At 36.8% G+C, this 12,017-nt stretch overlaps 2 protein-coding genes across 2 annotated transcripts; both read left to right on the top strand.

The window, feature by feature from the left end:
* Window positions 1-1,419: 1,419 nt before the first annotated feature.
* LOC104246034 (small ribosomal subunit protein eS19x-like) lies at window positions 1,420-3,712 on the top strand. The gene is made up of 4 exons (XM_009801764.2): window positions 1,420-1,611; window positions 2,423-2,513; window positions 2,615-2,798; window positions 3,369-3,712. The coding sequence occupies exons 1-4, from the start codon at window positions 1,528-1,530 to the stop codon at window positions 3,439-3,441; spliced, it is 432 nt and encodes a 143-aa protein (XP_009800066.1). The 5' UTR covers window positions 1,420-1,527; the 3' UTR covers window positions 3,442-3,712.
* A 1,344-nt stretch (window positions 3,713-5,056) lies between these two features.
* LOC104246035 (diacylglycerol kinase 1-like) lies at window positions 5,057-10,255 on the top strand. Its single transcript, XM_009801765.2, has 8 exons — window positions 5,057-5,277; window positions 5,769-7,288; window positions 7,897-8,263; window positions 8,420-8,496; window positions 8,767-8,886; window positions 9,225-9,389; window positions 9,708-9,845; window positions 9,971-10,255. The coding sequence occupies exons 2-8, from the start codon at window positions 6,092-6,094 to the stop codon at window positions 10,118-10,120; spliced, it is 2,214 nt and encodes a 737-aa protein (XP_009800067.1). The 5' UTR covers window positions 5,057-5,277; window positions 5,769-6,091; the 3' UTR covers window positions 10,121-10,255.
* Window positions 10,256-12,017: the final 1,762 nt, after the last annotated feature.

Below are 12,017 nucleotides of genomic sequence, written 5' to 3' on the forward strand. Positions count from 1 at the left end.
CTATTGAAAAATGTTGAATAAATGATTTCAAAGTATTTTAATTGAAACTGAAGTTTTATGAGGTAACCGGCTATTGAACTGCTGAGTTTGACTTAATATATCTGTTGAAAACTCTTATCTGATTTTTAACTGCTCGTCACTGCACTCATACCTTATTTATTTTAGTTACTTACAGAGTTGACGTACTCATGTTACTCCATGTACCTTGTGTGCAGGTCCAAGTGCCCGAGCATCAGAGTGAGAGCTTTCAGCACTCTCAGAGCTTTACCGGAGATCGCAAGGTAGCTGCACGACGTTCGCAACCCTACCTTCCTCCTTCCTATTTTAGTATTTTGTTGTTTCGGACTTATTTTGTATTATTTAGATAGTGTCTTAGTTGTATTTAGAGGCTCATGACTAGTGACACCGGATTGTTGGATTGTGTTGGTATATTTTGTATTGATATCACATATTTCCGTTGATTTATATATTTTATATGAGAATTTGAGACTTAATCGGTTTTAGAAAAATAGTTTTATAAAAAGAATTCACTGTGGTTACTTGTTGGGTTGGTTTGCCTAGTACTGCGATAGTCTCATCACGACCGGAGCATTTGGGGTCGTGACAAAAAGTTTAAATACCCGCCAGAATTTTGAAGCACCGGAAATTTAGAGGATCACTAGAATTTCCAGCCACAATGTTGAAAAGTCCTGGTGAATTCATAATTTGTGGCAACATCATACAATCACCGTAACTGTCGTGTGGTTTAAAATTCTGACAATCGAGAAAAGTCCTGGCGAGCAAACTTTAAAATGCTGACATTACTTTTTTCTAAATTTTTATTACCTGTTTCAAAAAATTAATAGTTTCACCTAGAGGTGGCAAAATAGTTAAAAAAAAATAGTTATCTATCCATATTATCCATTAAAAATGGGTTGGATAATGAACTTTTTAAAAACGGGTCAAATATGGATAAGAATCATATTATCTACTTAGAAAATGGTTAACCAATGGATAACTAATGTGTTTAACTTTTATATTTATAAAGCCTCAAATTAGGGGTTCCTCAAGTTTAAAAGACTAGGAATTCTCCTATAAGCGGTCATATTCAAGAAGCCATGGATAATATGGATATCCATAATATCCGTCGGATAACTCATTTTTTATCCGTCTCAAATACGGATGGGACCGAATAATTTATCCGTTTTTTGAATTACCTGTTTTTAACCCGCTCATATTCGACCCGACCCACCCGTTTGACACCCCTAGTTTCACCGAATGTCCTGTTTGTATCATTCTCCTTATGTTAACTGACAACAGATGTTGGGCTTTTTCTTAGGTGAAGCCCATATAATGTTATAAAACGAGGTCATTGGGCTTTCTTTCGTGAAGCCCGAATATAATGGGCTTATTATAAAACAGGGAGGCCCTTTTATGATCGATATTCCACAAATATAAACCCTAGCATCCTTCTTGTTACCTTACAAACCCTTGCTGCAACTCGTAGGAGAGAGACGCACAGGCGCCGCAGTAGCAGCAGAGCCAAAAATGGAGCCAGCGAGAAATGTAAAGGATGTTTCACCTCACGAGTTCGTGAAAGCTTACGCCGCTCACCTCAAGCGTTCCGGCAAGGTCTGCCTCTCTCTTTATCATTCTTCTCTCAAATCCACTTCTCTTTGTAAACTATAGATATATCCATTTCTCCATAGTGTAAAGTTTTCTAGTTTACAAATTTGTCCATTTTTCCGTAGTGTAAAGTTTCTCAAGTTTACAAATTTATTTGATGGAGTATCTTTCCTATTTTAATTTGCGTGTATGTTTGTAATCTGATCAGTGATATTCTATCGTGTCTCTATGTTTTATGTGTGGTGGTTTACTTTTATTTCTGGCTAAGATGTCCTTTCAGTGTATTTACTAGTGTTCGCTAATAAGTATTATAGCTGTAGAAGTTTGATTGACATAGTCGTCCAATCTATTCATGATTGTACATGACTATGGATGTTGGCCTGAAAGCGGTTGTGTTTAAAATAAAAATCATATAACCAGACACTCTAAATTGAGAGAACATTTGTCTGCTAGATCCTGTTAAAGACTGAAAGCTATTACTTCTGTTTGTACTTGAATTTGTTGCCATATTTTATTAATTTTACATACATTCCATTTCTATATTGTTTACAGTCATATAAATGTAGTATGTGGTGATAGAGTGAGATGGCTTGTTTTAAGGTCAAAAGTTGTCTGATATCTCAGTTAAAAGCTATTATGTATTATGATCAATAGGGAGAGTGCCTGTCTGCCCTTTTGCTATAGTAGGCTGTCTATTTGTCCCCCTCCTTTTTGATTTAGTTTTGGTCAAGATTGCTGCTGTAATTTGGTTCGGAATGTGAGATAAAAACCACAGTTATCTCATTAGTTTGCTGCTTATTAATTTTCAATTTCATAGATGGAGCTTCCTGAGTGGACTGACATCGTCAAGACTGGTAAACTGAAAGAGCTTGCCCCATACGACCCTGATTGGTACTACATTAGAGCTGGTATGCATTTCAGTTATCTCCTCGCATTGAAGAAGTAAATTATGTGACTAAACATTACTGTTCCTAACTTTTCTTCCATTCTGTTTGTATTGTATGGACAGCTTCCATGGCAAGAAAGATCTATCTGAGAGGAGGTCTTGGAGTTGGTGGATTCCGAAGAATTTATGGTGGTAACCAGAGGAATGGAAGCCGCCCACGTCATTTCTGCAAGAGCAGTGGTTCAGTTGCCCGCAACATCCTTCAGCAATTGCAGAACATGAACATCATTGACTTCGATCCCAAGGGGTAAGTATCCTTGTCACATTCAAATTGCATCTTTCAAATTGTAGGTACGGAATTCAGTTGCTTAGGAAAAACTCCTGGGATTGACATCTCATTTTTGAAATGTTATTTGAATGAAATGGGGAATGCAGCAGGAGAATAATAGTTGTTTCCCCTGATTTTGGAGTCTTTGCTATTCGAATTTAGCTGATGTAGTTCCCCTAACACCATATTTTGTACTGATGCTTTATATGCAGAAACAGGATTTTTTATTTTTTCGTTCTTCTATATGTCCTGAGAAATAGTCAACAACATAACAACAGCCCATTATAATTCCACAAGTGGGGTCTGGTCACTGATGAGTGTAGTGTGTACGCAGACCTTACCCCTGCCTTGGGGTAGAGAGGCTGTTTGTGATAGACCCCTCGGCACAAAAAGATAAAATATCCCGAGAATTAGGCATAAAATTAAAAAAGGGGGATTGGAAGGAGTCATCTCTGAGATGAGATTAAGTGTCGAACTGCTGCTACTTATTATCTTTCTGATACTTAGAGAAGTATTACTGTTTGATGTTTGTTACTCCTTTTTTTTCAGTGGAAGGAGAATCACATCCAATGGCCAGAGAGATCTCGACCAAGTTGCTGGAAGAATTGCTGTTGCCATTTAAGAGAGATGAAAGCAAGCGTTATTATAATACATGAGTTGCTTCAAACTTATAATTTCAGCTTGGACCATATAGATGTAGGGTGTTGTTGAATCAATTTTCTGCATGTTTTGCCTTTTTTTCTTCTTTTATCATGGGATTCTTTTTGCATCAGTATGCTAGTTTTGTCCTTTCAGTACTTTAAGATGTTACTTGGGCCTGCCCTCTCTTTGAGCATAACATTCTTATTCTCGTTAAGGGTGTGTTTTATATGGAGGAAAATATTTTGCTAAAACGTTTAACTATTTTTCGTTTTCAAATAGCTAAACTCATACTCGATGTTTAGACGTGCGCCAATCTTTCACATTTTGAGTGGATCTGAGTTCTATGCACTTCAAAAGTACAAAAAAATTTCCTAATAAAATTTGTAAAAGCTTTACATTATTAGTATAATAAAGTTTAAACTTTATTTGAATTATGTCAAGCGTAAACTCATATGTTAACCTGCATGGACAATTACACTATAAAAATACTTTTCCTAATTTAAAAGATATCATAGTTACAGCAGGTTGTAGTCTAGTTTTCACTCTTTAGACTGATCGTCATGTGCTTTTTCTTCTTTCTATTTTACAATTGCTTTTGACTGGCATTATTAAAGATAACATGAAGTTACCCCCCCCCCCTCCCCCTCCCCAAAAAAAGTCCCAAATTTTAATATATTTGGTATCTTCTACTAATTTCTTTTCCTTTAGGTACTTAAAATATTTTAATGCCCTCAACTTTCCTCTTCTACCACGCTCACTTTTGCGACTTTGTTTCAAAGATCTTTTAATTGGTATTCTTTAGTCTTAACTCTTAACATACATGTTTTTGATGTAGATGTTTTGAATAGACCTACCGAGTCATGTCGGCAATGTTGTTCCATCGCTGATACCTCATGTGGAACGCTTTACTCTAGTTTTGGCTTCTCTATTACCGCTTTTTTCATTGCAATTCTAAAATAAACAATATGAAAAAGCAAAAGAAATTCTCGTATCCGATATAAATGTACTCTCTATTTTAAATGGTTACATGCATAATTTTCAAATCGTAACCTCTAAACTATACTTTACTCTTCAGCAACCCCTCCCCCCCTCCCCCTACAAACCCCCTAATAAGAGAAGAAATATTTAGGACCTGAGCTAAAATATATGTCGCGCTTATCCAGACCTTTTTACTAATTGAATTTATTTTTATCTCGTACCTGAATTTTAAAAAAAAAAGATTTAGGACAGAATACAAAGTTGATCGATCGAGTAAAATTAGTTTTTCCCTAGTTAAAATATATATATACTATATTTTATCGATTATTATTTTCAAAATCGACTATAAATATATATTTCTCAAAAATATTTATTGGCAATTGAGCAATGGCAAGAAAGCCCACTACCATGTCATTAGGTGATCACGGATCAGTTGCGTGTATCCAACGTTTGCTCCAGTATAAATCCGATTGTGTAGGTCCCTCTTCAATATACACAAGAGCTGGGCCCTCTTCTCTAATACAATCGCTCCACGTGTAGGCGTGACGATCACCGATGTAGGAGGAAAGACATAAGATCTCTAGAAACTTAAAAATTCATAAATCATAATTAAGCCGTTGCCTAACGCACTTTAATAACGATCAACAGAGGAAAAAAAGAAGATAAAACAAGGATTAAATTCTCCATTCCGTTAAAGCAAAAGAGGGAGCAGAGCAGATTTGGGCTTCGGCTTTTGCTTTACTTTGCTTCGATTCTAGGGTTTTGCACTACGACTCTGTTACAGAAACAAATAGAGAACGCGGCTAATCCCACTCTCTTTTTTACTTTTGTTAATACGGTAAGATTATTAACTACCAATTTGTAATGGTTTTGTTGATTGGATTGACTTTTTCTTTCACGAACTATGATCACGTTGCTTTCTTCGTCCTTCCTTTCAAAACGAGTTTTCAGCCATTTCGTGATTGTCGGTTATAATATCAGTTTTAACTAATTATTTTTGGTTTGCTTCCATTTCCTAGAGATTTCGTTTGATTGTTTTACAAACAATTTAATTCGAGAAGCAAGTACATTGTTTTTGACTCAATGGGAATGATAATTGTTTCCCTGTGCAAGAGGTGGCAGATGGGCTATGGCATAGTATATTTTAACTTGTAACATTTATGCAGTATGATAGTTTTAATCTCTGTTTAATGTTAGGTAAATGTATACTGTATGCATGTTTAATTTATTCTTAGCTAAAATTAGGTTACCATTAGAAGAATTCCGCCACGGGTTAGTGGGATATTTCTGGGCACTTGTCTGATATAAATTTTATTCTCATATTTGCAGGTTATTTTTGTTTCTTACTGTGTTGATTCAAAGGTTTAAGGCCCTTCCAGGATCAAAGTGAATAAGTAGGATTTCAAGGATGTGCTGAAGTGAAGTATCATCATCTCTAGACAAAGGTTTCGAAGTAGTAAGCTACAATATATGGCATATTAGGGGTAAAACGAAACCCAATGTAGGATACTAACACCAGCTTGGCTTTAGATTGTGGCAGTTTGTGAAGGAGGTGAATGGTGTGCTATTCATAGCCTAATGCTTGCCTAGGTTCAGATTTATACTGACATACCTGTATTTGTGTACCAAATATGGAATTATAGAATTTTAATATGGAAGACTTTAGAGAATCAGAGCTTCCACTTCTTAGCTGGATCAGCAAAAATCCTTCTGAGATGGCAGAATCCCCTCTGTTTATTGTCTCCTGTGTCATTGCTGGTTTAGTTGGAATTTTAACTATACTTTACACAGCTTTCCAGTGGAGAAGGAACACAAATGGTAGTTGGATGAAAGCCATAGCCAGATCAAAGAAAAACCCGAAAACAAGGAATAAGGTCCCTGTGGCTCCTCATACTTGGGCTTTAGAAACTGTTTCTCGAGGGAAAAGTTTAAATTGCGGTGTCTGTCTAAAGTCCATTTCTCCATCTCAGACTCTTGGCCCAATTGTGGCTTCGGAAAGTTTCTTTAATCGTTGCAGCATATGTGGTGCAGCAGCTCATCTGAGTTGCTCATCGAGTGCTCACAAGGATTGCAAATGCGTATCGATGTTTGGATACCCTAATGTGGTACATCAGTGGGCAGTGCGCTGGACAGAGGTAGCTGATCAACCTGATGAATCTTACTTCTGCAGCTACTGTGAAGAGCCATGCAATAGTTCATTTCTTGGTGGGTCCCCTATATGGTGTTGCCTGTGGTGTCAGCGTCTAGTTCATGTTGATTGTCATGCCAATATGTTCAATGAAACTGGTGATATTTGTGACCTGGGCCCTTTCAGAAGGCTTATTCTATCGCCACTTTATGTGAAAGAGCTTAACAGGACTTCTGCGGGCGGACTGCTGAGTTCTATCACACAAGGAGCCAACGAGATTGCATCTTCAGTGCGTGCTAGTATAATAAGTCAAAGCAAGAAATACAAACACAGTAATGAGAAACATGGGAATGGGACCTCTGCAGAGACAAGCAATGGTGATGCTACTGGGGACACAACTGCTGAAAGCACTGCTGATAGTCATCAAGTAAATGGTAATTGTAGAATAGAGGAAAAATGCAATGGCTGTGTAAATAGAGAGGGTGTGGATCAGCAGCAAGACAGTGGTGTGAAAAAGATGATATCTATACCCAGCTTCAAGAGGAGTTCATCCATTAATCAGAGGGATGAATCTCAATTAATAGGGATAAGGCAGAAATATGAATTGACTGATTTGCCTCCAGATGCCAGGCCTTTGCTAGTTTTTATAAACAAGAAAAGTGGAGCTCAACGAGGAGATTCACTTAGGCAGCGGTTAAACCTTTTATTAAATCCAGTGCAGGTGAGGTGAAGCTCCTTAGCTACTCACTGTTATTTTAGCATCCAGCTTGTGAATAATTCTTGCTCTCTCTATTTATCTATCGGTAGTAATGTGTTAATCAGTGCAACAATTACATTTTGAGGAATGTTACCACCATAGGTGGTTAGTTAATTCACCTGTCCTTTAAATGGCTTAGAGGGCTTGCGCTTGTAGCTGCTAAAAAGATTCTATGAGCCCTATTTTATCTGCCAACATGCTTTTGAAAGTGTCGTAACACATTCCTTGGATAATTGTAAATGTACCGCCTAATAATGTTTCATTATCAACGATTGACTTGTATAATCTTGGTATTTTGGTGAATGTTGTAAATTAGACTTAGGCAGATCTCTATCGGGCAGAGGAACAAATGTGGTGATAGATAAATACATTATCCCTTTACAGGTTTCGGTGCGGGGGAGTGCTAATTTCCTTTTATGCTACTTGATTATATGCCTTATGAACATCATTAAAGATGTCTAGTCTTTTCTGTTTAAAGGCTACTTTGTGGTCCAGCTTTTTCAGTAGATTCATGAATGTTTTTGCCAGCAAGCCAATGTGTTGATCTGATTTTTCATGGATATGCTAATTAGGTCTTTGAGTTGAGTTCAACCGATGGGCCCGAAGTCGGTCTGCATCTTTTTAGAAGGGTGCCTCACTTCCGGGTTCTTGTATGTGGAGGTGATGGTACTGTAGGCTGGGTTTTGAATGCCGTAGATAAACAAAACTATGTTTCTCCTCCACCAGTGGCAATACTTCCCGCTGGGACAGGAAATGATTTGGCTCGAGTTCTTTCCTGGGGAGGTGGCTTGGGTTCTGTAGAGAGACAAGGTGGTCTTTGCACACTTTTGCATGATATTGAACAAGCTGCAGTAACTATCCTTGATCGATGGAAAGTTTCTATCTTAGACCAACAAGGCAAGCTGCTTCAAGCCCCGAAGTTCTTGAACAACTACCTTGGTATGGTAACTGTTCTTCTTTGGACGGCAGATGATATATTAAGTTTGCTTTATTGGAGAATGTTATGATCATCATCTCCCTTTTCCAGTGTTTTTTTCAATTCTAATTTTTTTTTTGGTTGCAAATTTTGATTAGTGTTCGTTATTGATGTTCCAGGGGTTGGCTGTGATGCAAAGGTTGCATTAGAAATCCATAATATGAGGGAGGAAAACCCCGAGAAGTTCTACAATCAGGTATGCAGATCATCTTCTATAAGATCATGTGGAGCATGATAATTGGGTTTGTGAATTTAGTTTGATAAAGAAATAGGTCTGTATAATTTAAAGTTTGCTTTGACTTATGTAATGAATTGCATCATCTATGTATTCATGCATCTCTTGTTTGTAGGATCGTATGGAATTTTTTTGGCGTAACTGAGAGTTATCTTCCATGTATGTCTCCTTTCTATTTTATATGCATTTGTGACTGATATTTTTTATTTTTCGGTTGCAAAACTGCTGCAGTTTATGAACAAAGTTCTTTATGCCAGAGAAGGTGCTAAGAGTATCATGGATCGGACATTTGCAGATTTTCCATGGCAAGTTAGGGTGGAAGTTGATGGTGTTGAGATTGAGGTTCCTGAGGTGGTGACAAAAGGCTTAACTATTCTTGTGGAAAAAACATTTTTGCTTCGAATATCTACTTATAGTCATTTGATATGTGATTCTTACTGCAGTCTATCTTTTAGTGACTCTCATCATTCTTATATAAGTTGCAATAATACTATCGAACTCTCTGGAGATACTAGGAAATCTTCTATCATGATAAAAGGTGCAAAAGTTTATAAGGGAAATTTGGTGGATAATTCTGTATATTCTTCTTAAAGATGTTTTAGAGTCATCACGGTCTTGAAACCACCTTCAGCAACTAAAAGATTATTAATCTTTAATGATGAGTTATTACTTTGTGACTTGATCTGTAGGATGCAGAAGGTGTTCTTGTAGCTAATATTGGAAGCTACATGGGCGGAGTAGACTTGTGGCAGAACGAAGATGAAACTTATGACAATCTTGATCCTCAATCCATGCATGACAAGATGCTGGAGGTTGTCAGCATTTCTGGGACCTGGCATCTTGGGAAGCTTCAGGTATATAGGAAACGATTTCTGAGACGTTAAGTGTAGCAAAAGTAATTTTCATGGTCCTGTGGAAGCTGTTTCTTTTTTGTTGAGGAAAATTTTCACAGAGTGTTAAAGTAGCTTCCTCTCGGGCAGTTGTCTATGTTGTGTGTTCATATCCTTACTGGAGAGGCGTTCAGTAATTACATCTGCTGATCCTCTGACAAGATTTGCTGCAGTTGTATAACTGGAAGAGCAGTTTTTGATGGTTATTGACATGATGTGTCTATTTGATCTTTCTGCTTTTATTTCACTCTTTTGTGATAAGGTTACTGCTCTTGCAAACAGGTGGGGCTTTCGAAAGCTCGGAGGCTTGCACAGGGGCAATTGATCAAAATTCAACTTTTTGCTGGATTTCCTGTTCAAATAGATGGAGAACCCTGGTATCAGCAACCATGTACATTGACAATAACACATCATGGACAGGTCAATTACACTTGCGTATGCTTTGTTTTTTCCAAGAGTGGGGAGAGGGGGAGGGAAAATGGGTTTTCACGTTAAATTTATTGAACTAATTCAGCATCTATAATTTGACCCTGCTGCTGTTACAGGCCTTCATGCTGAAGAGAGCAGCAGAAGAACCTCTAGGTCATGCAGCAGCAATAATTGCCGATGTGCTTGAGAATGCGGAATCCAATCAAGTGATCGATGCATCACAGAAGCGGGCACTTCTTCAAGAAATGGCCCTTAGACTCTCTTAGACACTGACACTTTTTAGGTTGCAGCAGTTAATAGGAAGTTTTGTGTAAAGTTCTCTGCCCTTTTTTACAGGTTCTTCCATTTCACATGTAAAATATATGGAAATTAGAAATGTATACAAAGCTAGTTAACATCGAGTGAAGAGGCAAATTTTATGATGGTTGAACCAGTGTCCTCGTGGTCCTACGGTCTAATTTGTGCTCAAGTGTTTCGTCCCTTTGGGCGTGTTTTTATATAGTACCCAACAAACAGTGGCTGTAACGATATCCAAACCACCCAGTAGTTGAGGATTATGGGTTGGCCAATGCTTGCAGCTTTTAGCTGTTTGGACCATCGTAGTGGGCTGAGGATAAATGGTGGGGTAACAGCTTTCTTATATTGCCTGTTGTTTCAATGAACATTACGGGAAGAAGTCATACATAGGGAAAAGAATCGTTTCTGCCTGTGAGTAGTGTATGGGTCAAAATCCAGCTTAGGAAATCAGGCATGAGAAGGTCGTTACGTGAGAAGACTATGTTTCGATTTGGGCGGCCAGGCCGAGGTCGACTGAAGCCCGACAACGAGCAGGAGCAAGCCGTTGAGAAGCCGAGGTCGAGTAGCGAAGTTCATTCTGAGAAAAACTATTATAAAGAAGTTGACTCTTGAGAGAAAATACAAAGTTCACTTTTTCATAGTGATTAATTTTATCGATTATTCTTCCTTTCCACTCACACGATCCAAGAAAGCCTTGTTCATTTTCTTACGTACTGCCATATTTCGTTGTCAGATATTATTATGTTTCACTAGGATTTACCTTGCACCTTAGTTATCTTTTAATTAGTTTAACAAAATGTTATACTTTTTATCTTCAATCCAAGTTTTATTTTACGTCTCGAGTGTAGGTACATTTCTTATAATTGGAGTTGGCTGATTTGTTTTTATTATTTTTAATTGTTCGAGGTTGATGTCCCAAAAACTTCTTTCAGATATACAAAATGGAAGGTGAAGAAAGAAAGATATACAAAACGGAACGTACACATTACTCATTTTTTATGCTTTTCTACGTAATTTTTTTTCTCTATTATATAAAATAAACAAATGCAAAAATCGATGTAATACTTTGTATCTGGTCATTGCAAATATTAAGTTATCTGTTTCGTAACATGCTCTTAAAATTTGTAAGAAGTCAAAAAAAAGTAGAATTTAAAACGAGTACAGTTTTAAATAAAATAGCCAATTAGTTGACATTTATTCAATTTTACTAATTTTGCTTTCACGATTGACTTGTTTTTTTTTTTTTTTTTTTGAAAAAAACGGAAACTAATGCCCGAAAACTGTTAAACCAATATATGAATATTATATACTAATAATTTTCTAACTAATTTACCAAAAGGATGGCATAATTTTGACCATTTGCACATGACCGCCATACGTGCAGCCGTTTCTTGTACTTCTCGTTTTGCTTCTCCTTTTATATATTTGACCAATTTATAAATTATGACAGTGTTTTCTTTTATTTTTATTAGTAAAAATAATCGGTACATACATTCTTACAAACGTCTATCACACACTCATCTTGTCAACTAGACTCCATACAGTGTTCGAATAACTTGATTCCAAGAAAGGCTGTGGAGCTTTAATAATTCATCACGCCATAAAAAAAAAATTAAAAAAGGAAAAAAAAAGTAAAGCTTGAGAAAGGATAAAGTGCAAGTTTATATATGCAATCATCATTTAACACACGCCCATATGATTTTACCTATTTAAAATTCAATCTCCCTCAACAGTCTTTCTTCGAATATCTCTAATGAGTTGTTATTAATAATTACGTACAATGGCAAACAAAAATGCTGATTTTATATGGAGAAATATCATAAATATTAGATTTTCAGATCCCAAGGTGACAAATGTAGTTAAGGT

The sequence above is a fragment of the Nicotiana sylvestris genome, chromosome 3, assembly GCF_000393655.2.
Source record: "Nicotiana sylvestris chromosome 3, ASM39365v2, whole genome shotgun sequence".
NCBI lineage: Eukaryota > Viridiplantae > Streptophyta > Magnoliopsida > Solanales > Solanaceae > Nicotiana > Nicotiana sylvestris.